Below are 25,534 nucleotides of genomic sequence, written 5' to 3'. Positions count from 1 at the left end.
AAGAGAGAAAAAAAAAATCTATTTTATGATTATTTATTAATGCATAGAGATCTGTTTTATAGAGAGATTATTTTTGATCTATAAATGTATTTTATATATCTCTCTATATTCCTCCTTATTTCATTGCTCCACAAGTTGTAGCAAAATGTGTGTTTGTTACTGCAATAGGGTTGTGATAAAGTTGCTGGCTGCTGCTAGGTTTGCTTGTTGAGAGTCCAACCTAAGCCCAGGTGTGGGAGCGAAGCTGCCACTCCTGCAGGACGAAGCTTGGAACACTGCACCATCTTCTGTCCAAACCCTCAACTGCAGCTCTCCCATCCATCAGCAGCTCGACAGATGCTTTTTTTTTATGCCAGGTCCCCCTAAGATGCTCCAGAAATCAAACTAATTTGTCCCAAAAGTGCCCTCTGGATGAACTACAGCATCCAGACAGTTGGGAGCCTCAACCAAAACCAAACCAGTTTTAGGTGGGAGCTCACTGGGACTACTTGAGGGTGCACAGGTATGGTAGTCACAGTGCCTGGACTTACTTATTGCAAATCACACTAAAAGAATAACACAGACATTCAGAAGTTAAGATATTTTCCAGATTTGAAACATTCAAAATTGTGCTTTTTTTCCCCTCCTCAAAAAAATCAGCCATTGACTTTCCCACCAGCAGTGATCCATAAATAGCTTCATTTAATTTATTATCAAAATCAGCTTTAAATACCCTTCTTATTAAACAATGTAAGCAGCCTGCTGAGGCACCTGATGCTAATGGGATAATACCCATCCTGAAAGCCAAACAAGGCTACACCAGTAAGGGCTGTGGTAAATGGGTCTTCACTGGGAAGGGAGGAGTTGGATTGTGGATCAGCAGTTTACAAGCAAAGAGTGCACAGGTAGGAGGTTACAGCTGTTAAAGCAAGACCTTTTACTTCTATTTAAATGAAACATTTATTCCACATTGGTTCCTCTTTTACATCCTTCTGATAAACCTTTGAAAAGAAGACTTAAACCTAGGAGAACAGGAGACCCTCCCAAAATCAAGCTGAGCTGGAGGCTTCCATGAAAGTGATGCAAAGCAGTAATTGCCCAGTGGTGTTTGAAGAAAATGGCAGAGGCTTTTTTGGATGGGAAAAACTCCTCTTAATTTCCAGTTCCTTCAGGAGCCTGCCAGAGTACACACCCTGAGGTGAAGCTGCTCTGGGGTTCTCCCCATGCCAGGCCATGGGAGCTCACATCCCCTTCAGTGATGATAAAATCTCCTTGATTTCCATGGCAGAGAAAAGGGCAGACCCATAATGCAGCCAGCTGAAAAGTGAATGCACACTCTGCCACAAAACAAGACCTCTTATTTTATCTCAGGTTTTATGCTAAATATGCTGAAAGAACAAGAATAGCCAGACAGCCCCTGTTGCTCCTCCTAATTGTTATCAAGACATGTAACGCACAGGGAATTGCTGCAATCTTTCTTTCTCAATTTACAGAAAAATGGGTGCAAGCGTGTTACTAATGGTAACAGAAAGACTCTTCACCTGCCCTCCAACTCTCACCCCATTTATAGCTTCATCTTATTGGGTAGTTCATAAAAACAAGACAAAAGGTGCCACGAGTGAGTGTCTAGCAAAGAAACAGTGAAGGCTTCACTCTTCAAACCAGAGTCCCACACTTGACCTTAATCAATTCAGCTGATTTCCTTGCACTCTGAAAGAGGGAAGGGAAAAAAAGGCCCTTTCTGTCTCTCCACTGTCCCCCCCAAACCACCTGTTAAAAATAATAAATAAAATAAACCATGGGGAAAAAATTAGCTTCAAATCTATAGATAAAACCAGAGATAAGAAACTCAACACATGACCATGCTAGTACATGCATGAAGGTGCAAGTGCATCATCATGGCCCTCAGTTCAGTTTTGTGATGCTCATGGAGGCAGTTTTGCAATGAAAGGAGCCCAGTGGCTGTACTGAGAGTCACCAATGTGCCAAATCTGCCCGAGGTGCCCTTCTGCAGGGGACATGTACACATCCCCCTGCCACAGGCTCCATCTCTGCTCTCTTGGTATAAATGGAAGTAACGTGTTGCATATAGACAAGAAGATCAGGAGTGACATTGCACAAGGCATTTGCATAGTTTACAGTGAAAATGCACATTTTAAAAATCCCATCAGACTAATTCTTCCCTTAGGGTAGAGGCAGTGATTCCCCCTGAAGACAGAGGTGTGTGTAGTGGAAGGTAACCCTTAGGATTTTTTGGTTACGTTTCATCATTTTTGGTTCTTCTGTCAGGATCCATTAGCAACTGTTGAAAAAGGTATTCACACAGGATCTAAAAACAAAGACCCCTGTAGCCAAGGGACATATAGCCGAGCTGTCTAACAAAGCTAAAACTGAGATCACAGAGGTTCTGATGTTTAAAACTCATCATGAAGTGATGGCACCATCCCAAAAGGCAGTAAAGGGCTCCTTGGTATAAGAAGCAGAGCAGCTCTAAGAAAGCTAAGGAAACTGTTTTGAAAAAGTATCAGTATGGGAATGACTTGGGGCACTGCATTTCCAACTCTGAGTTAGAGATCTACAGCCATAGAGGGGGGGAAAAAAATCACAGCTCCTTTGTCCTTATTATAGCAGGAAAAATACGTATTAATGCTACGATTGCTTCAATTTACTCATGTGAATATTTTGAGAGTAAAGCTAGCTGAACCTTTTTGTCAAAATTTATTTCCAACAGAGCATGTAACTTCTTTGAAGCCAAAATGTTTCATGGAAACATATTGATTTCAACAAAAGTTTTCAAGGGAAAGCTTCTGAGATCCAGGCTAGACTCTCTAGTTACCTCTGGAGAGAAAGAGATTGAAAACCTGACCTTTTCAGATCCTTTCCAAAAACGGGCATTTGGATATAATTCCCTTTCACAAAAGCATTACAAAGTTTGGGTTTTGTTCCAACAGGGAACGACAATAAATTTGAAACCTCAAAAACCGTCATGAGATGGAATAGATGTGCCCTGACCAGCTGCACTGGTCAAGTTGATAGATAATATTTGACCTCAAAGGATAAAGATGTGTAAAAAGTGAGAAGCAAAATTTTCTTTATTTTAGACTGCAATAATATTTGCTATGCCTCATGACCTCTCTGACTTCATTTTTGAACACCCCCTGCCTCCACCTCCTCCAGGCTTGTAGCCCACTGCTGAAGGAGGAGAGATGTAGGGCAACCATTGAAGGACTGATGATCAAACTCCTACTGAAATTGCCCTGGAGATAAGTTAAGTCAGTTTTCCAATAGGCTGTTGGCATCCAAAGTCTCATGGCTCTATCAAGCAGCCCATTTCTATCTGAATAGCTCTACTTGATATGCAGCATCTCACAGGGAAAAAAATGTCCAAAAGGCAAGTTAACGTGTAGGGCACAGCTACTTTGTGCCAAGACCATATGGCTTCGGTGCATAAGAGAATGAAAAGCTTCAGGGAAGGAGGGACTGGATGACTCAAGAATTTGTAATAGGAACTGGACACTTTCTCTTTGAGGTCATTATCTGGGATCAGAGCTTTAACCATTGCACTGATGCTCAGTGTAAAGGATCACCTGCTTACCAGAGCTTGTAATGTGCAGACAGAGATGTTTAGGTTTAGATGTTCTCTGGGGAAGACCAGGACAATATCAAAACCAGAACTGTACCATTCCTCACCCCTTCCTCAGGAAGCTGATTGAGAATGGGTGATAGAAATACATCTGCAGGGACAAGTTTTGCTGGATAATATGGTTTCTAATGGCCCAGTCCCTTTCAGAAGTCAGAGTAGAAACAAATACTGGTGACCTTATCCAAATGGGAATGTGAGAGTTTCCTGGGTAAAGCTCCATCTTTAGAGACAATGAAGTACTGAACTTCGAAGAAGGATCAGGTGCATTCTCACAAAAGGAAATATAAAATGAGTAATACTGCCTTTCTTTTATCATTAAAATTATATTTCCAGTTTTCTTTTTCCCCTTTACAATTGCGGTTTAGCATGACTCTGGGGGGAAATTCCATTTTATGTTACATTTTCTGGTTTTACTGCTAAAACAGAAGTGGCTTGTAGAAATTTTACCTCTTTTTGGTAATGGGATACCTTGCATACATGTTTGAAAGAACTGTAGCTGAGGGTTTCAAAAATTACTTTGCTTCAATTTGAGGGTGCAGTGAGATATTTTGGATGACAATACATGTCTTATTTTGGTGTTCTGGTTCGTGGTCCAGACATTAGGTATGGAAGAGGTGCCAGGGAGGGAGCATATGAGTTTGTAGGCAATGTCTGTCATCCATCCATCTACAGTGAAGCCTGAGGTGCTGCATGATTGATTCTGAGGAGCATCATCTCTGTTTGTTCAATGCAGGTTATACAGATCTCACTTGCAAGAGTTGACCCTTCTCTGTCCCTGTCACATCTTACCACTGTGTTTTCTTAGGGCACTCTTGGCAAGGAATTTTGTTTGGATCACTTTGCCTCTCTGACTGAGTTAATATTGATAAATAACTCTACCAGATGATGTGGTATCGATGACTGTTTGCTGAGACAATGCTGACAGGGCAGGAGATGCTTTGTGACCATGGCATAAACATCCTCTGCTCTAACCAATTCCTCATCAGGGCTAGATGGGAGATAATTGCACTGCAGAGAATGGCTCAGATTTGAGCAAGGAGAGCCACCCATTGCAGCACTCATCACAGGTCAGCCCCGTGCTTACCTTTGATGCTGAGCTCACATGCCACTGCTTCTGCCTTGGCAAGGACCAAATCCACAACAGCTACTTTAGCACCAGCTTCCCCCAGTGCATGAGCAAAGGCTCTCCCAATTCCCTGCCCTCCTCCTGTGACATAGGCCACCTTGCCATCCAAACGCAGCCGGTCGAGGATGCGACGCCTGTTATAACCCCAGAAGACATCATCCCTCACCACTTCTTTCTAAAACAAAAGCACACATACATTGCCCAATGAGGGGCAAAGCTCAGTAAGTGACAGCTGTGAAGGACTCTGCCTGTGAGAACGAGGTGGGAGCATGACCAGGGATCCATGTCCTGCTGGCTCATTAATCCAAGCTCAGTAAGTGACAGCTGTGAAGGATTCTGCCTGTGAGAACGAGGTGGGAACATGACCAGGGATCCATGTCCTGTTGGCTCATTAATCAATAGAAAAAGTATGACTAATTCAAGCAAAAAAAAAACCCTTATTCCTACAGATATTAGCCTCAAGAGGAGCACTAAGGTGCCAGACAATGGGGCAGAAAGGCTGTGCTTTGGGGAGATGGTCCAACCATTCCACTCACATGAGAGTAGGGTATGGCATTTGCCAGCCTGGCTTCCCATAGCAGATGGCTCACTTACAATGTCTTAGAAGTTAACTGATTAAGTCTTCAAGTTATTTCACTCCCCCAGGGCCCAATCCTGCCCTCAGGCTCATCTGGCTCCAGGAAGGAACAAAGGCTAAGGACAAGGTTCCAAAGGCAGGATTTGGCTCAAGCAGAGTGCAATCAAAATATCTTCACAAGGCTGGTGCGCAAATAAAGATATCAGCCAATAACTTAAACCAAGCTGTCATCTGATCAGCTGCCATACATCATTTCCCCCTGACTGGAATCAAAATGGAAAATACAAGATGTTTAAAATATTAAGTTTGAAATGCCAGGAATTACCAGTGGGTGTAGCTTTGAGAGTGCTCAGAAACTGCAAAACAATCAGGATGTTTGGGTCTGAGTTGGGCCATTATGATTCCAGAATTTCATTACAGCTGGAGGATGCCCACTACATAAAACAGAAAAAGATAAAAGCACCATCTTTTCCATAGGACAAGGAAAATCTAAGGCCATGAAACTATTTTGCTCAGATAGGATAGGAAGGCATCATGTGCTGCCTTTGGGCAAAAAAAAGAGCTGCTTCAGAAATATTGTACTGGTTCATTATGGCTGAGCCTCAGCTCCATCTGCCCATGCTTCCCTGTTTGGGAAGGACCAGAGAGCACCAGGCACAGACACCCAGAGAGCAGCCACTTCAGAGATTCATCACAGGACCAGTTGATCCAAAAGGCTTTGCAAGGAATCAGCATTTAACAGCCTTACTCTAACCTTGGACTCGTGAGGCTAATAGGTGCCAAGCCCTAAGTGGCAAGTCCATGATACACACCACCATGTGTTTGGGTTCTTGCTACCAAACTCCTGAAAATTGTTTTGTCCTTGTCCTCAGCAGAGTAAAAATTTTCCCAGATGTGCTCATTGAGAGGAAACACCCACCTTGGATTCAATCACAGCATCTGCAGGAACAGGGCTCCTTCGAATGATGCTCAGTCCACTCTGCACAGGTAAAATTACCTGCAAATATAACACATCACACATAGTTCTCCACTGCTTTGTACCTGCCTTCTGTCACCCAAATTCCACTGATATGAAGGACAGTCCTCAGGCCACAGCAGCTTTTCTCCTGCTCCTATTCTTTACAAGAAGTTCCTTCCAACACAAATATGTCAGGCATTTGTATTTGCTCACATTTCTCTTCCAAACTCACATCTTCCACAAATGCCAAGACAAAAAAATGCAGTTTTATGTCTCCAGTTTCTAAACCAGTGCCAGGTGCTGAGGTTTCTGGGTTTCCACTGCCTGGATAAGGCTGTCATGAGGATATTCCAGTCTTACAGTAAACCATGACAGCAACATTTTGGTGTTCTTTATCATTTGCTAGAACATCTGTCCTGCACCCACAGATGAGGGTGCAGGACATGAATCATCATGATGAAACCTGCACTCAACTTTGCAGGTTGAACACCAGTATCACAGTATTAGAACATCAGACATAGAACCAATATGCTATTTACATGCATTGAACAGCTAACAGTGAGAATCAGGGTGTGGAAAATTGTCATTAATCTTTCCCTCTTCTACAAAGAAAAGTTGTTTCTCCTGAAATGTTGACTAGTAGTTGTGCTGATGATAAAGTAAATACAGAACCACAAGAGGTACCTTTAGAAGTGTTTGACCTGCAGGTAAAGACCTTAAGCCTATGAGTCATGCACTGAAGCACTTTGGGCATGAGCTGCACACCACTGTACCACTGAGAGCTGTGGCAGAGGGGAGTGTGGGAGCTGGCAGACCTCACCTGTCCCACTGTGGGACCTCACACCATGGCACCAGCCTTACAGTGCAGGAGAGCAGGCAGTGATCCAGCCATCCTCAGTGTCTCCCTATAGCCTCTCTGCCACCCCAGTGCAACCTTGGCATGAGGGTGAGGTGGTGGCTGCTGCCCTGGGGTAGCATCATTCACACCTCTTTTTAAAGCCCTGAAGTCCAACCATCGGGTTGGACTCAATGATCTTTGAGGTCTCTTCCAACCAGGTTGATTCTATGATTCTATGATACATGTCTAATTTTGCCTCGAAAACCACAGCATATTGTTTGTGCATCCTGTTATTTCTGGTTTTTTTTTCTCTCCTGCTGGAGCAGGACTTCATTGACTCCTGTTGTGCTGGTGATGCCCTACAACCCCCAGAGCCTTTAAAGCAGAGCTGTGGTTCCTTGGTTGTGCTGTAGAGCTGATTATTCACTCTTAAGTGCTCCCCTTTTATCTTGCCTTTAACACTTTACGAGATGTAGACAGAGTAGGGTCCATTCCTGAATATAGAAACTCATACCTAGAGCTCAAGTGAGGTGAATGATAATAAAATCTGAGTTCATTCTAGGTCCTCTGGATAATGGCACCAACAAAAGAAACATTTTAAAGAGTACTTTGCAAAATCCATAGATACAGCACCATGGGCACCTTAACCAATGGCATTGCACTAACCTGCTCAACACGAGGATCTGAATTAATCACTGAATTTAATTTTCTGACAGCTAGTACATTTTCATCTGATATGTTCTCCAGGTAGACTTGTCCTTTCATGAGTGTATTCTCTACACAGATCACTGCATCCATTCTCAGCAAGTGGTTATCCATGACAAAGCTGTAGTAGTGAACAGCATTCCTTTGATCAGCATCAATAAAGACTATATCAAAGTGCTCGTCCTCAGCATGTAATGCCTGGAAAAAATTATGTTGGAGAAAACACTAATTATTTACCCCAAAGTTTAAAGTCTTGCCATTAAAATATCCTTTATATAAAGCCCAAACCGGAGGGAAACTTGTTCTTTTAAGGTAACACTGCTAGAATTACTTCTGGAGATCTTGAGGGTTTTCCATGCTTTGCAAACATTTCTTCAGTGCCAAAACTCTGAATTTCTCAAAGAAAAATCAGGATGTAAAAGAGGGTGACTCATTCCAGCTTGTGTTGTTGAGAGTCAGAGCAGAAACTTCTGCAACCCAAAGGGGATTGATCCACCAGGGTAAGAGAGAGGACTGGCATCAAACCCTGCTGCTGAGGTGCTGCAATAAGCTATCTCTGCTCAAAAGAGCAACTATCAATAAATTGAAGAGTGGCAATTATATCAGTCTGGGGGGAAAAAAAAAAGAGGCATAAGGCTGATCTGGGAATTGCAAACTAGTGACTCCCACTTTAGTAGCAGGAAAAGGGTTGAAATCCCAATTAATAATAGAATTATAAAGCACATAAAAGAACAGGTCACGATAGAGATAAAGCAGCACAGCTCCTGTGAAGGAAAATGATGTTTCTTTAATCTAAAAAAATGCTTTGGATGGCTCAGAAACAGAGAGGATAAAAGAGAACTGGCTGCTATCATCTAATTGGATTTTCAGAAATGTGGCACACCTTCCCTCCAAGCAGGCTGCTGATGATAATGTATAAAAGTGTTGATGGATGACCAGATGGGAGCCTTTACAGCCTTCTCCTGTGGCAGTTAATGCACTCGCTGCCCAAGAGGCTGCTATGGAATATTTCAGATTCCATCTGGGACTATTTAACTGCATCTGTGTGCGTCGCAATGAAACAACGGCTCATCCACCTATCTCGGCAAGCAGAAATGCTTTCAAGTCTTGGCATGTCATGTGAAAAGAGAAACAATTATGTTTTCCAGAACTCACTGTTTTTACCACAACTTTTAACGGTACTTCTTGTGTCCAGATTTCCCTTTTGTGTTTGGAGACATTGTGCACAATGAGTGATGAGCAATCCCCTGAGATGTACCAGTGAAAGCATCAATAACAAATGGCAACAGAATGTGAAAAACTAGTTTGTTTGGGGGAGTGAGGCTGATGGCTCCCAAACAGAGATTTCAGAAGCCTTTCTGAAGCAAGGAGTGTGCAGTTCAGACAAGGAAATAGTGGGAAGTGGATCACTGAAGCTCTGAATTCCTCTATCATTTAAACTGGCGTCATTGTGAACTTGTTAGTGGTGAGGGAATTAACCTTGGATAGTCCCATTTAACTGCAGATGCTTGATAGCACAGAAAGTATGCCAGAAGCATTCATGAGTCCACATTTAGGACACTTTTTGATCCTACACTATAATGAAAGAAGACCTTAAGGCCAAATATATGCTGGTTTATAATAAATGTAGTAGAAACTGGGACATCTGGTTTCCTAGGATTCATCTTTTCATTTTGTGACCAGTAAGAAAATTTTGCCCTGGTTCCCTCTTGAGCCATATTGGGGGAAAGCAGCAGCAACATTTTTGCTACTGTGGAAGAGCATCTTATACCAAGTTGCACCTCAATGAGTCTGACCAATGTAGATACTTCAGGAAGGATCAGAAGATGAAAGCTGGGTGGAGAAGCTCATCAGGAAGAGAGATTAGAGGTCTCATTCCCCAGAGAGAGGAGTCAAAGCCAAATTCAAGTAATTATCATGACTTATCACTACTTTCTGACTTGTAACCTTCCCGGGTGGAGGAGGTGGGGGGCAAACATTCAGAAGCAGATGTGGCCATCGCTGAACATATGTTACTACTGCTCCGTGGTATGGCTCCCTAATGAAAAAGAATCTCACTTTTATGCATTGACTTCATTAGGTCCATATGGAGTTGTGCAGCTCTTTGGATATTAGCTGGACTTCTCATTTCAGCCCTCTGTCTGTAGTGTCTACTGCTGACAGCTTATCTCCTTCTTATCTGTCTTCTGATACAGATAAACCACCTTTTAACTCCACAGCTTTCATCCCAGGAGGGTGCCTGGGTTGGATATGTATCCAGTGCACACCTGTCTTGACCTTGCACTGTCTGGGTGTGCAAGGCCACTGTTTCCAATGCATTTCTTTTCTGTCACTCCATTGAGTCCTGAACAGGCAGCCACAAATATCACTGATACCCAGTACCTGACACCTGTATGGAATTGCCTGAGTTTGTACTGGAACCTGCCATCGTTTGAGCTTCTTATTTCCACAGTATCAAAACTGCTGTTGAGTTTTCCATATTTAGCTGGCAACAGCTCCAGGCTTAAAAGAGGAATCCATGAAATTCCTTGAACCAGCTTTGCCTCTAGAGCAGCCTCTATGCAGAAGGATAAGAGCCACAGGAATAGGAAAGTGCTGCATTTCCTGGAGTTCCTTGGCTATAGGGCGTGGGTCACTGAGATGGGTGATCTCCCACTGGAGAGGGTTTCCTCACTGCCAGCATCCTCTGCTAAACCAAAACACCCAGAAAGGATAAAAGCTGCTTGACTGGTAGCTCTGACTGTGGAGCCAAGCACTGGAAAGATGGGTGAGGTGATGGAGAGGACAACTCCCTGCTGTCCCATATGTATGAGGGGGTTTAAGAGGAAGGATTGACCACTCCAGTTCTCCCAACACAGGCTGGGCCAGGCCCTGCCTGGGACCTTACAGCACACTGGAGATGTCATTGTCCTTTGCTTGGAGAGAGGCAGAGCCCAAACATCTCCAACTGTGAGGAAAGCTGAGATCCAGAAGGAAATAATCTGCCTGCAAAACATCTCTCTGAAACTAATTTCCTGAGTGTTTACAGTGCAATCCCTGCTCCTTGCTACAGAGGCATCATAGATGGGAACAGATGGCAACAAGAGTTTTAATTCAGAGCAAACTTGGCTAAAACTAATGCTTTTGCTTACAGTGAGTCATTAACTTCCTTTTGGATTAAGAAAGGAGAAAAAAAAAAAAAGTTTAACACTGCATTCCCTAGAGGAGATGCACCAAAAGTGACCATGAGAAAGGGCACAGCAGCACTACTGGTGGATACAGCAAAAGATCAGGGAGAGGACATCCTGAATATAAACACGGATGAATCTTCTGCCAAAGCTCAGAGAAAACCTGATTGGAGTCCTGATCAGAGACAACACTCTCTCAAAACGCACATACAAACTCGATCAGAAAAAAAATGACTGCCCAGTTCCTTTGATATGGATCATACACTCAGCATATTTGTAATAAATATGTACTCAAAACCGATTACCTTCCCTATGCCTTGTTCTTGACTTAAATGTAATAGCAATCCATCCTTGGGGTGCACAGAATACATGAAAAAGTACAGTTTCCTTTTAAAACACCATTAGAATATTTTACTGTATGTGGACATACACTCTTGTTACTCCTAAATGCTATTCTATTGAGTACAGTTTATATTCACCGGCAAAGCGAAATCTCTAGGGAAGCTAGAGAGGGAATGCAATTTCTAGTAATAACAGCTCACAACAGTGAATACTATCCACTTATCCCCACAATTTCCAGCTATTTTGGACTCCTTTCTGAATTAACCTTTCATATCAAAAGGAGCAATTCTAGAGCACACTAGAGACTCCGACACAATTTCATGCATAATTTATTCACTCAGTTCAACATTAAACGCAGAGTCCTTGACTTTGTCAAGGTGGATTCTGTTGGCAGACTTCACAAGCAGCAAAACAGGAGAAATGAGATCTGCAGCTCAACCTCTTCACCTATTCTGTCTGCTAAAAGGAGGGAGAAAAGAAGAAAGCAAACCCTGACATGCTTACACAATGCCCTGCAATCAGCAGAATCGGCTGCAAACACAGTGTTATATTTTGTGTTGCATTTTCAATCTTAAAATGGAAGGATCCAAATCATGGATGGGAATAATTTCTTGGTGATTTGTATTCCCTCTGGGCTCAATCCTGCATCCATTGTTCAAGCACAAATCCACAGGGAATTAAAGGAAACTGTGCAGGATCAGGCTCTTGCTGGCAGCAAATGCTTGGCAAGGCATGTTATCCAGGCACAGCACAACAGAGTTGAGACCTAAGGACCTTTTTGGGAAATGTTTTTGTAATGCTGGCACAGCACACATTGAAGAGGTAGCTCATTCCCACTGAAAGCACCTGTACCTGAGACTGGACCCAGGGAAAGGTTTTCCCTCAGTCCATATTTCAGAATACTATGTAAAACCTGCTGAGGCCATTGTGCACAGAGGCTTGTGCCATGGTGTACATGAGCTACATGCTTTGGTGAGGACTTGAGCTAGCTTGGCACTAGGTGCATTGAGCTTAGAAGCAGAATTCAGTCATTGCCACCACAGCAAGAAAGCTGCATCAGACACCTCCAAAGAGCAAGTGGTGTGTGACCACCTGTGCCCTCTAATTTCTTTAAAGGTACAAGAATGAAAACTAAGGCTACAGACATCATATGCAACAAAGACAGTCCTTGCCAGAGTTTGTTCCAGTTCTTTGGAATCTCACCACACTCTTCAACAAGCATTAGCTAGCTCTGCTCCAGACCAACCTTCCTGCAGACCATGGGGGACAGAAACATTGTTCTTCACCTGCTCCACAAAGCTGAACTGTGAGAGCTCAGCTGTGCCATCCCTCACCCATCTCCAGCCTCTGACTGCCTCATTCTCCTGCCCTTCAACATGCCCACAGGGCAGCAGAGGAACCCTGCGTTGTCTCCAACCTAAACTGGTCATCTGGGAGGGAAAGGGCAGCATGCTGTTCATAGCCTGAGCCTCTTGTGCACATCCATGTGTGTTCCCATGTGGCTACCCCACTCCAGCAGGGCAAACCTCATGGAACACAAAATGCAAAGGCACCAGAGAGGCCACCAAATGTATTGCTTCAGCATTTACAGCCGTTGTGGATTAAATCCTGTGGATTGTCCTGATACCAGTGACAAAATACCTGCCACACTGAGCAACAAAAGTTCAGAGCCCAGTGCAGGAATCCTGCACAGAGAGGTGTCCCCATGCTGTGATGTCTCCTGCCAAACATGGACATCTCTGCTCCTGTCATCTCCAAGAGGTATTTGAAGTCCTGAGCACCTGCAGAACTGGGGTCAGGATGTGCCTCTGCGTTACAATCGGAGGATATAAAATCAATTGCTGCATTCTGTTTTAAGGATTTAATTTTCATGTCTTTGCTCCCTTCTTTAATCTCTACACAGCATGTACTCTGCCTGCCTCTAGATATTTTAATTCAGTCACAGTAAGTCAGTTGCACAGAATGGGCACTAGAGAGCAACAGCAATTCAATTAATTTCACACTCACTGCGGGGAGCTGGGATTTTAAATGCTGCACATTGCAGGTGATCTGTAACATTTCGTTTATTCATATACTTTGCAAAGCTCTTTGTTTCTTTCTTATCAAACTTGGAGGTCATGAAAGCTAGAGGTCAGAAAGCTCCTGGCCATTTCATTTTAGAAATAAATATGGTACCTGTTAATACAAATAAAGTTACAATCAAGCTCACACTGACACATCCAGATTGAAAATTAAATCAGATCAAATTGGTTTCTATTAATAATAGAAAGGCTATTTAATGAACCTGGCATGGGCATCACCTGTTCGTGTGCTGGACCTGCAGCAATGTCCTGGAGATCCATAAACTAGAATTAAACTTGAGCTGCTGCAATCATTAGCTTTTTTCCTCTTTCCTGGGACAAAGTCACTAGTCAGAATGAAAGAAATACAGCTAATGCCTTATTTGTCTGAAGCTTATCACACTGCTCTGAAAGTGAGAAATTGGGCTCTAATTCCCCACAGAGTTTGTACTGGGGGAAAATAGTGAGAGATTGTGACTGAATTACAAACTTATCCAGGACTTTTCTGATTCTTGTGAACATTGGGAGCAATCTGTCCTTCTCAAGAGCTGGCTCAGCAGGGCATGGATATACTCTGCCTGTTTGTTATACTTGGAATTAGAGACCCAAACCAAAGCCAACCCACGTTGAGTAAAACTGCCATCAGAGCTGATGAACCTACATTGAGAGATTTTGATTGCTCTGACCAAAAAGCTGCAGGATTTTAGTTAAAAAGAAAAAAACCCTATCTTCTGTGACAGAGCTCTCCCATCATACACTGTGAATAAGAAATAACCTCAGTGCAATAGTGAGTTCACATATTTGCAAGCAAACTGGGGCCACCATCCAGCATTTTGTGGGCAGGAAATAGGACCTGCCCAAAATTCTTGAATCTGCTCTGTACAAGAGCTCCCAAGCTCCACTTCCAACTGCCTTTTACCTGCAAGGTGTCTGCCACTGGTCCCACTCTCATGCTTATCTTTCTGCCATCTGAAGAATAATCAAATGCTTCTTGGCTGTTCGCTCCGAGATACGGCGCTTCTGCACATGCAAAGATTTTGCCATCATCTGGCAATTCCTCTGCAATAGCAAGGATACTGTAACCTTTAAGCTTGCCAATTAATAAAATCTTCCTGGCTCTGATCAGATGAACAAACATCCTAAAAATTTGGCCTGTGGAAAGACAAGAGTGAAAATTTAAAAATAAAACTGTAGGCAAGGCTGTAAGCCTGTTCACAATGCAAATTAGATGTACCTTTTAAGTGATCATTAAAATAAAAAAAAGTAAGCTTAAAACACTCTCAAATGAGGGTTTAACAACAGAATCTGACAAAATTTCATCTAAAATGCAGCTAAAAGACAACAGAATAAAGGGTCTGGTTTTAAATGTAGAACCTTTATCATCAATGCTGCTATTGTTCAAGCACTTGTTAAATAGTGCTTGAAATATTGCATATTTTAACATTCCCCCCATATGAAAATGGCTTTAAGATGGCTCCATATTCTTTCTGGAACCCAGTTTTGAAAAAAAAATCACTGCATTACCTTGCATTTGCTCTTAGAGTCATTATCCCTAGACAGCACCATCATTTAAGAAATTTATCATCAGTGGTGTCCTTCGAACAATGTATTAGTGTAATACATTATAAGAGTACTTCACTGGGATGATATATTACTCCAAAGATGGGAACATCTGGGAAGAATGAATCTGGGAATAGATTTAGTGTAATAGGCTTTATATGGGGATACAAGCCTGGGTATTGCTACTTGAAAAGATACAGTGCTTGGCCACAGGCTGCCTCCAAGACAAAAAGCACATAAACCCCTCCTAGACATCCCAAACCCAACCAAAATAAGTTTTCCCTTCCTTCCCCTTCCAACAAGGATGCTCTTTGCTCTCACTAAAGGATGGGGCTTGCACTGTGCATCAAAGCACTCATGAGTGTGAGCATGGACACATGTCCATGGACACAAGGGCACAGGAGGCATGGGACAGGGAAAATTCATGCCAAAGGAAGACCAAAGCCTACAGGGAGCTCATATCTTTCTTTGTAAGCAATTTTCCATATTTTTCTAAGTGTTTCCATGGCATTCATCCTCTCCTCACTCAAGACAAAGTAGAGTATGATAACTTCAACTTCAGCAACAGCCTTTACACCAATCTGGTGTAATTTTCTCCTCTTGGCTGACCAACTTGCCATTCAAAGAGCCAGAGGCACATGCTTCCTGTGGCCTAACTCTGCTTTCAGCTCCTTCAGCATCCCTTGGGACGTGGTCAGGTGAAGTTTTTCTGGAGAAAGAAAGAAATTTCAACATTATGGTCTCAACCAAAATCTGAGTGTCTTGCATGAAAACCACCAACTGAGAGAGAACTCCTGGAAAAGCTCCATCTGTGCATGACCATGAAAAATTAGCCCAGAAGCATCACAAACATCCTAAATTCTAGTCCTAAGAGGACCTGGCTTGGCAATAAGCCTATCTCAATGCTGGCAGCCACCCCAGCCATAGGGGCTTGGGAAGAAGGGGCTATGGGATCAAAGGAAAGTGTTCTCCACTGTTAGAACCCCCAACCTTTCCCATTTTCAGTTGCTCCCAGACAGGTGTCTATCTGCAGGTTTGGAGTAAATGACTCTAGTTATCCTGGCCAGGTTTTGTTCAGCTGTAAAATTCTTTTTTTTTTGTTTCAGCCATAAAAGGGTTTCATTGCAGAATAGAAGAAAAGATGCAAAATCTAATTTTTTTTTGAAATGCAGGGGAAAAAAAAGTAGTTTCTCTCACAAAGTGCTGAGAAAAGCAGTGTGTGTCCAGATGTCATTTCACAGAGGCTGTGACAGTGTCTCTGGATGAAGTGAGATACTACCTATTACATAGAGAAGGCAGTAGGTGACTGGGAGAAGTCCATAGCCTCCAGACAGATTAGATTACCCTATCTGAAGAAAGTAACCACCAGAACAGGGTGGTGATCATTCTGCAGGCCAGAATTTAGAGCCATTTCAGCTTTTTTTTTTTCCCCCAGGCCCCCCCCCCCCACTCCTCAGTAAAATGAGAAAGAATTCATAACCCGTGTCAGCCACACTCGGATAATCCAAGACTTAAAGAGTAGAACATTTCATATAACCTCTTTTCTGCCCCTCACAAATGCTTTAACAACTTTAATAAGATAATGTATAGCTATTATCCTACAGCAAGCGTAAGTCAAACAACTATCAGCTATTATTTCAGCAACAGAACGAACACTCAGCGTTCCCAGAATCCACAGCCTGGAACAGTTTACACATTGTCAATTTTAGACAGAACTGGCTTTTTCCACATATCAAAACGTACACTGATAAATGGGAAGTGTGTAGCAGACCCCACATGGCTGGGTAATATACTGTAGCTCAGAAAAGAATAATGAGAGTATCAGTCGGACTTCTGAATTAATGATACCTTAAATTAGTTTAATTAATTAGTTTAGTTACTAGAGTAATTTAGTTAGCAGATTAATTAATGTTTGTTGAGCACTTGGAGATAAAAGCTGCATATAAAGGCTGTTATTAGAGGGTGGATCCAGAGGTGCAGGATTTCCTTGTTCTTTATGTATCTCAGCACCAATTTGAGCCAGGGGTTCATTCTTTGAGCCTTTCAGCATGTGCTGTGTGGAGGTTGGTGTGCTGGTGTTCCCCAGGATATGATCCACCACAGACACTGCCATAGTCAACAGTCAGCTGGGAGAATAACTTCCAAAATCTAGAGTTAGGAATTTTTGCTATCACCTCCTGTTCTCCAGCCCAAAGTCATGCACAGACACACACATCCATGCACACTCTGCCATATATGTGGGTCCAGTAAACTCTCATTCTTCTTGCTCCTGCTGTCCCCAGCATTCATGGCATGTTCTGGACAGAAAATCTGAGAACATATTCATTCAATCACAGACAAAATCGTGAGGTTACAAAGAAGAGTCTGTACCTCTTAGAATTTGCCATTGCATCCAGGTAAGGGTCTAGGCCAAGAGCAATATCAAGAGCTTTTTGTAAGTAATTCCTGAGCTGTTCAGGTACATGAGAGTCATTGAGGGCTATTTCTTTGGCTTTGAGAAGGTTCTCAGCAATGTGTCCAGCTGGGGTTTCTGAAACGGAAAATGAAAAGGAAAGATAATGAATTTGTAACTGCTCAAATCAGCAGAAGAAGAATTTAGAGGGGAAAAAAGCAAGTGTGCTTTTCGTAATACAAACACAGGTTTTTGAAGGACTGTGAAAGCAATCATGGAAATCTTTTCAAATTGAAAAGATATGATGCTTCTAATAGATTTTTGTTGCATGCATTCCCCTTAAATCTGATCCTTTTCTGAGAGGAAAAGGATTAGAATGGTTCAAAAACATGAATTTTTTGCCTTCCAATCTCCAAGACAAACATTGAACACCAAACACCTGAATACAAAACCCACTCATCTAGGCAGGATTTTTCTTGGAGAAAATAAAGTGCTTCCTAAACTGCTCTTGCCAAACTGACAAACACTCAAATACTGCTCTAGTGGAAGGTGTCCCTGCCCATGGTAGGAGGTTGGAACTAGATGATCTTTAAGGTCCCTTCCAACCCAAACCATTCTGTGATTCTATGACAAAAATTACTGTGTGAAATCCATGGTGGCATAAAATCAAAGATTCTCTTCAACAAATGTTTTTAAGCAGGTGATGTAGCAATCATCATGGCAGGAACAACCTTCTAAGCCTTCCTCTGTCTTCAACCTGCCACAACATCTTGTGATGGTGATGCACCATCCTGAACTCACTGTTTCTTGGGTCACAAAACCTAACTATGCTTGAACCCATCAGCACCACATGCCAAAGCTCCCAGCACCTTGTCATCAGCCCAGACCCTGCCTAAAGCTGATTATTCAGGTAAAGAGAAACAGATCTGCAGAACACAACAAGATGTCAGTGTTTCAAAGGCTGTGGAAACATCTTCAATATCAAGATGACTCTGCCCTGGGGGCAAAAGCAATGCTGCCAATGGCACTGAACTTGCCCTAAGACCTCAGAAGACCCATATGACAGCAATGCAGCTATAGAAGACAGTGGGCTATGGCCCCAGAGAGCAAGGCATGGTTCAAAGGAACTCCCCCACTCCTCAAGTGTAAGAGCACATGTTGGGTTATGAAAGCATCTGCAAGACCAGATGTCAGAGGCACAGGGCAAGAGGCTGTCAGTGTAACTGGGGTGGAGCAAATTGCCCCGGCAGGATTTTATTCCTTATGATAGAAAAGTCGCAGAGAATTAAGTGCAGTGTGTGAAAAGAGGACATGGTTTACATCTGCAGCCTTCCAGTACCTGAAGAGACCCTACAAGAATGATGGAGGGAGGCTATTTATAAGGCATGTAGTGACAAGGGGAAATGGCTTCACACTGACAGAGAGCAGGTTTAGATTAGATATTAGAAAGAAATTCTACACTGAGAGGGTGCTGAGGCACTGGCACATGTTGCCCAGAGAAGCTGTGGATTCCCTATCTCTGGAAGTGTTCCAGGCCAGGTTGGATGGGGCTTGGAGCAATCTGGGCTAGTGCAAGGTGCCCCTGCAGACAGCAGGAGAGTTGAAACTAGATGATCTTTAAGCTCATTTCCAAACCAGCCCATTCTGTGATTCTATGATTTACATCTCATCCCAATCTCTTGCCATCAGGGGCAGCTTATATCTCTTTCAGCAGTTTTATAATTAATTGCAAGCCCAGCAATAACCACCTCCTTCCAGAGCCACGTTAGTCTGCTGACCTCAGCCCAGCTGCACCTTGTGTGAAGAAGAAGAAGATACACACTTTTTTTTTGCAGCATTTTCACCTCCACATGAGGGTGTACAGCTGAAAGATGCTGAAGGTCAGGCAGGATCAGCTCATCCTCCCTGCCAGGAATTCCAAGGATTTTTGTTCATTTAGGGTAAAAAACATGTTCATAATCCATGTCAGATTTTAGTAATCATCCTGTTATGCTTCTGGATGAGTAACAGACAAGGATTGCCTCTCACACAAAGGGGAGGGAAACAAGACTTACCTCCCACTGTTTTGTAACCTGTGTTATAACACCAGCCACGAGTGCCAAGAGTTGCTATCAGGGAGAGGGCACAGGCAGGGCATGCCAAGAGCAACTCTCCATCCAAGATTATACAATCTTTTCAGGGAGTGTTGCATTTTTTTGCAGCTTGATGATGCTTTGGGCCAACAGCAGAGGTCAGAATTGCCTTCATTTATGCAAGCACAAGACAAGTCAGAGCAGAGCTCAGAGTTGGCTGCCTGGCCCAAGCCTCTGAGCCCTAAGGTGAGTGAAAACTTATGTAAGTATTTTTAAATTTTTTTTAAATGTTACTCCAGGAAAAGTACTTAATTTTAGTTTATAGCACAACCCCAGTGAAGCTGCTGAAATCAGGCACATACCAAAGTCAGGAGTCAGGATTACAGGTGGGGACAAGGTGCTATGTGAGGGACATCACTGTCCCCTGAGTAGACAGGAGGTGCAGCACCATGGAGGGACATGCTGCTCCAAAAGTGAAATTAAACTCTGCAGCTTGTGCTTAGACAGCACTTTTTGGGTAGAGAAAAGAGGAAGACACTACTACTTGCAGGGAGCAGCCCAGGAGGAGGGATGGAGACGAGCACACAAAAAGACAGTCTGAATTTGGCCAAAACAAAGCAAAGATGCGACAGGAAAAGATGTGACCAGATCTTTTGTTCCCATTTTTGGACTGTCCTCATTTCACCTTCCAGCCTCTAGATCTATTTTGCAGCCCCAGTGATGACTTCCAGAAGAGCTCTCCCTTCCCAGCCAGGACAGAGCACTGACCCTGATGCCAGGCACTCAGTGCTCTGGTGCCATGCACTTTGGCAGGAGCTGCTCAGTGCTAAACACTTGCAAATCCAGCCTGATAAAATCATCCCAAACAGTTCCAGCTATCATATTCACCCAGACACCTCAGGCACTGACAACAGCTTATCACAACACTCACCACTTTGTCTTAGTGTGTAAATACACCTCAGCTGTGGCATTTTATCAGGTTATCCTGATTATGGAAACAACCAGGCAATGCTTGAGCTGTTTCCTTACCCCAACAGAACCCTGCACACAGAACTGCAGCCTCCTGAGAGACCCTGTGCTGGTGCTTGACCCAAACACACTAACTCCAGCTGTGAGGTATGCCTACCATATGGATGGAGCTGTAGCAGAGGGAAGGGAGTGTGGTTGTGGCACATCTGGGGTGCTCTGTGGCTCCAAACCCACAACCCCAGGCAGGGCCATGTGCTGTTGTACAGGCATGTCATGGCCCACAAGAGGCCAAGGGTGGGCTGGCAGCATGGGCCAAACTCAAGTGCATGGCTACTAAATATTGCAGGAGGTCCTGAGCAGAGCTCAGCCAATGCTCAGCCTCAGCATCCATAGTGCCAGTGCCTGCAGCAATGCCAGCAGTGATGGCAGGGGGACAGGTAGTGGCTTAGGGGTGGAGTGGGAGCATGAGAAGGAAGAGGGGGAGGGAGTAACCAGGGTGGGCAAGTCACTGCTCATGAGAGAAACCAGAGAGCTAAACGCAGACTGAACTCCAGGGACAGCAAGGGAAATATGCACCAGCTAATGCATTTTCTACAGGTTCTATGGTTATAAAAGAAGTAGAAAGGCTGAATATCCCTAGTGCTCCATTAGGGAGAAAAATTATTTCTACAGGTTCTATGGTTATAAAAGAAGTACAAAAGCTGAATATCCCTAGTGTTCCATTAGGGAGAAAAATTATTTATAAAACTAGCATCCCAATCCATCAGAAATTAGACACAATCAAAGTTCTCTTGGCACTGTGAGCGTCCACCTCATACCCATCCCATTCTCCTGGGAGCATCCTTATCCCTCCACTCCGGGTTCCTTCAGACCCACCTCCTCTACTGTTTTTTCCCCACTAAATCCTTTCTCTGCCAAGCCACAGAGCCTGCAGGTCACATCTCTGTGGGGCAGGTGGGGACCCAGGGCTGGGCCACCATGAGGTGTCCCCTCCTGTCACACCATCTCCCTAGAGCTCCCCACCCCACACAGGGAGTTTACCTGCAGGATTATGCATCTTCCTTCTTGTCCCCCAGCCTCAGAGGATGCTGTAGTGGGCTTGCTGCCTCCTCAGAGGCTCAGGTGTTGTCGAGGTGACAGACTTCTCCTGTGATCACCAGGGCAGAGCCCCAGCCGTGGGGAGAGGCTGTGCAGGGAGGATGGCCCCAGGCTGGGGCTGCACCCACTCCAGCTGCACCCTCCTGTCCCACCCAGAGCACAGGCAGCAGTGAGATTCAACAGCATTTGACACGAAAAGGGAACAACAAAAGAGCCGACTTTCGACGCCTTGGCTTTACATAAGTTCACATCCTGACCTTGGGAAGCTGCTGGCTCTCAAGGAGTTAATCAGCAGTTTCATAACCTTCTGGTTACATATCACAGACATGTGTCCCAGCTAAACTCCCAGGTATGAGGCCAAAAAAGTCCCAGGACTCTGAACCCCAGGTTATCTACAAGCAGTCCATAGCCACGAGATCACTGCTGCCTCATGCAGCCGAATGTCAGAGCAATCCCTGCACCCCAGAGAGGGTCCCACTGGCTGGGGGAGGCATCAGGAGGAATCACTGTGAACATCCAAGGTATCCAATAGCCTAAGTTGGCTTGCAGCAGAGCTGGGTCAGAAAAAGCTGGCGAGGAACTAAAGCAAAGTCATTAGGGCATGTGATGGAGCCAAGGTTGACTGGCCATCTCCTCTTCATGCAGATGAAACACAAACTGAAGCTAACAAGGAAACATGGATTCCCCCATAATCAGAACAGCATCTTCCACCTCTGGGATATGATACATCCCTGGGATCTTTCAGTCAAGGACCAAGTCAGTGTACCTGCAAAAGGTGCTGAGGGAGCCCAGGGTTGGGAAGAGGAGGTGAACAGGCTGTGGGGAGCAGGTCTTCATGCAAGGATCTTGGCAGCCTCTCTGCAGGTTGGATGGTACAGGGACATGGCAGTCATTGGTGCTGGCAAGCAGATGGAGTTCGGAAAATTAATTTAATTAACTTTTAAAATGAAACAGAAGACACTTTAGTGCCCCCAGAATAGAAAAGGGAAGTAAAAGCGGAAAATAAGTAAGTGCACAGGACAAAAGAGTAAAAGAAAAGCAAATAAAATAAGTTCCAGTGCTGAGTGGATTGCTATTAATTAAAACAAATAAACAAGATGCAGAGGACAGACCTCCTGGCACATCTAAGATTATTTGTTTTATGATTTAGTAAACAACAAACTGCTTTAGACTTGCAGTTCCTGCAGAAAGCAATCCAAATTGTGTTTGGAATGGGAGTTAAATTTCAGGCAAGTCTTTGGTAAACAGGCTAATAGCTTTAGTATGTTACCTAATCCACATCCACCAGCTTTGAAAGTGACTTTGGGCAACTTGTTTTGCTTCTGTGACTTTATTTTCCTCTTCTATAAAATGGGGATAACAGTTTGTCCTCTTTCCAAAGTGTTTTTCCATCTGGATGTGAAGCCAATAATGAAAACTAGAGTCAGGAGTTAGACTCTTCCTGGAGCAGTGCTACATGGCTTTGGAGATTAATCTTGTAGCTCTTCCCCAGTATTAGTTCTTAGATGAAGGTTCCTAAGTGAGTTTGGCTGCAATTAAACCTTCAAAGCAATGAAGAGGTCTTGTCCAATGGGTTCTAAAGACCCATTTTTTCCAGCCTCTGCTTTTACGTCTGGTTTTGGTTTTCTTCATCTTTGTTTCTGAACAGAGACAGCTTTCAGAAACATAGCCAAGGAGGTGGCAAAGATGGGTCTGTTCCTTCAGGCACTGCTGGTGAAATCAAAGGATGATCTTCCTGTGCTCAGCATACAGAGCTGTATTCTAAGGCAATACTTGGTGTGGCAAACTAAGCCTGGGGCTCTCTGAGAGCCCCAGCTGGAAGATCATATGGAAAAGTGAATTGTGCATCCCTCAGTCAAGTGGGGATCAAAACTCACCTCATCTCCCAGACAGCCCTTCAGGAGATAAACTCTCTCTGATCTTTTTTTAAGCCCACCATAAAAGCTAATATATATATATAAATTTTGCCCCCCAATTCAGGAGAATCCCAGAAAGGTGAGCTCAAAAGAGTTTTAACCAGCTGGTATTAATCCCCATGCTCCTGCCCTTGTCTCACCCCATAAGAGCAGCTTAGAGCCACAGCCAGATCAGAGGCCCTGCTCAGCAAAGGAGGTTCCTGAATGATGTGGAGAATCACACAAACTGCCTTTCATAACTTTAAACTTGCTGTAGGGCATCATGTTGGAAGTTGATTTATGCACTCCTATTGTACTTCTTAAGCATTATAAAACCAGCTGATTATACAACCCCATCCTGGGACTTGCACGTGTCTTCAAACACTCCTGCCACCCCTAACATGCATCCCAGATTAGATAATCTTAGTTTTGTAATTAGTCTCTCCTGAGGAGATAAGACCTCCCCTTCCAACGCCTGGTCACCTGGAGCCTTTAAAAAGCACCTGAAAGGCACCCAGTGATGGGAGATCTCTGAACAGGGAGATTTTACCTTCTGGAAGCATGCTGGTGTCAGAAGAGGCCTGTGCTGCAGCATCCCCAGCCACCATGCCCCAGGAGCCCCAGCAGACAGACTTCCAGCTGGTGCGAGTCAAGAGCACATGGTGCCGCATCAAGAAAGGAGAAGCCCTTTCCAATGGGAAGGATGAGATGATTCTCTCCGAGGCAAAAATGTAAGTATAGGAGTCCACGTTGCTCATTGATGACTGTGCTGGACAGCTCTGGCTATCCAAACTTGGCAGTGTCCCTGGTGGGATGCAACTCAGATGGAAAAACCATCTTGTGTGCCACTGTGGCTTACACCCACCATTACAGAATTACAGAATATTTCAGGTTGGAAGGGACCTTTAAAGGTCAAGTCCAACCACCCTGCCATGGGCACGGGCACCTTCCACTAGACCAGGTTGCTCAGAGCCCCATCCAACCTGACCTACATGTCCAACCCTGTGCAAGTGAACTTCAGAGCACCTGTAACATGGCACAGGTAGTTGCTGTTCTCCTTGGCATGACTTGGCTAAGTTGCAGAGGCAATTTTATCAACAGCCTCAGTTTTCATGATGCGAAGTTTCTTTAAAGTTCTGAAAGGTTTACACAGGGACTGCTGCCTGCTGCACTTGGGCTTTTTGGTTTTCTACCTGTGTGTACCTGAAGTCTCTCTGTCCAAAAGCTCATACACAGGCATGAGAGACTGACACATTTATAGCAGTGGTTGAAGGCAAATGAAATGGCTAAGTGGGAAAAATAAACAGTCCCTGATGGGAGCACGACCCATAACACATCTCTCAAACAGCAGAAGTCACCTAATGCTGCTATAGATAGAGAAGAGAGAAATATTTCCCCTGGGATACAAACAAGTCTTTGCTGATATTACATCTCTCCAGTTAATTATGCTTTAATTACAGGGTACTCCTCACAAGAACATCCCTGTTCATGCTGCTGGTCTTTCTTAATACAGCTCTGTTTTGCATATCAGAAGTTTTCTAGCATTTGTCATACTCTGGCACAATTCTAACTCTTTTCTCAATCAGGTCAGAGGGACCTCCACCAGCTCTGGCAGGGAACAGTGGCCATGCACGAGCATCACTTGGGCAGGGCTCTAGCAGGTAGAACAGGACTTTAGCAGACCCAGAAGCAGTCTGCTGGACCTCAGTGAATAGCAGGATGAGCCTAGGGCTCAAGAACACCCAGAAAAACCCTCAGCTGACATATGCTCCAACAAGGAAATGTTCACTCCAATTCACTATGATTTTCATACAGCAAAGGAGTTGCAATGGGTGCTGTGTCATCCAGCACCCCAAACTGATTCCACCAACTAACATTCCAAACCATCCTGTCTCTTAGAAGGGCCACACACCAAAGATGGATACAAATGCACTTAAAGTACAGCCATAAGGTAGATATTTGGTGCATAAAAACATACACAACAATGCTTTTGGTAAGCAAAACCCATTGTGTTTTAAAAGCCCACAAGAAATTTTCTGGAAGGTGTAAATCCTCACTGGTTTTCTGCAACACCCACAAAGGTTAAGAATAGACTCAGAGACAATTTGGTAATGAGAGAAACATCTATTTAGACCTATAAAAGAAAGTTCAGG

At 43.8% G+C, this 25,534-nt stretch overlaps 2 protein-coding genes across 2 annotated transcripts in view; one reads left to right on the top strand and one right to left on the bottom strand.

Annotated features, from left to right (window-relative positions):
- The window catches only part of LOC103801836, a 36,407-nt gene extending 12,418 nt beyond the window's left edge, over positions 1–23,989 (bottom strand). Inside the window, exons 1-7 of the mRNA XM_009074270.1 lie at positions 23,932–23,989; positions 17,326–17,485; positions 15,531–15,664; positions 14,315–14,547; positions 7,788–8,024; positions 6,245–6,322; positions 4,707–4,923 (exon numbers count right to left, since the gene is read on the bottom strand). Coding sequence (XP_009072518.1) covers positions 4,707–4,923; positions 6,245–6,322; positions 7,788–8,024; positions 14,315–14,547; positions 15,531–15,664; positions 17,326–17,485; positions 23,932–23,989 — 1,117 coding nt within the window. The remainder of the gene's footprint in view (positions 1–4,706; positions 4,924–6,244; positions 6,323–7,787; positions 8,025–14,314; positions 14,548–15,530; positions 15,665–17,325; positions 17,486–23,931) is intronic.
- Positions 23,988–25,534, top strand: part of LOC103801835 (pentafunctional AROM polypeptide-like) — a 6,471-nt gene continuing 4,924 nt past the window's right edge. The window contains exon 1 of the mRNA XM_009074268.1: positions 23,988–24,112. Coding sequence (XP_009072516.1) covers positions 23,988–24,112 — 125 coding nt within the window. The remainder of the gene's footprint in view (positions 24,113–25,534) is intronic.

This window comes from Acanthisitta chloris, unplaced genomic scaffold, assembly GCF_000695815.1.
Source record: "Acanthisitta chloris isolate BGI_N310 unplaced genomic scaffold, ASM69581v1 scaffold125, whole genome shotgun sequence".
Classification (NCBI taxonomy): domain Eukaryota; kingdom Metazoa; phylum Chordata; class Aves; order Passeriformes; family Acanthisittidae; genus Acanthisitta; species Acanthisitta chloris.
Note: the sequence above shows the minus strand (reverse complement) of the source record. Positions and strands in the feature narration are given on the sequence as shown.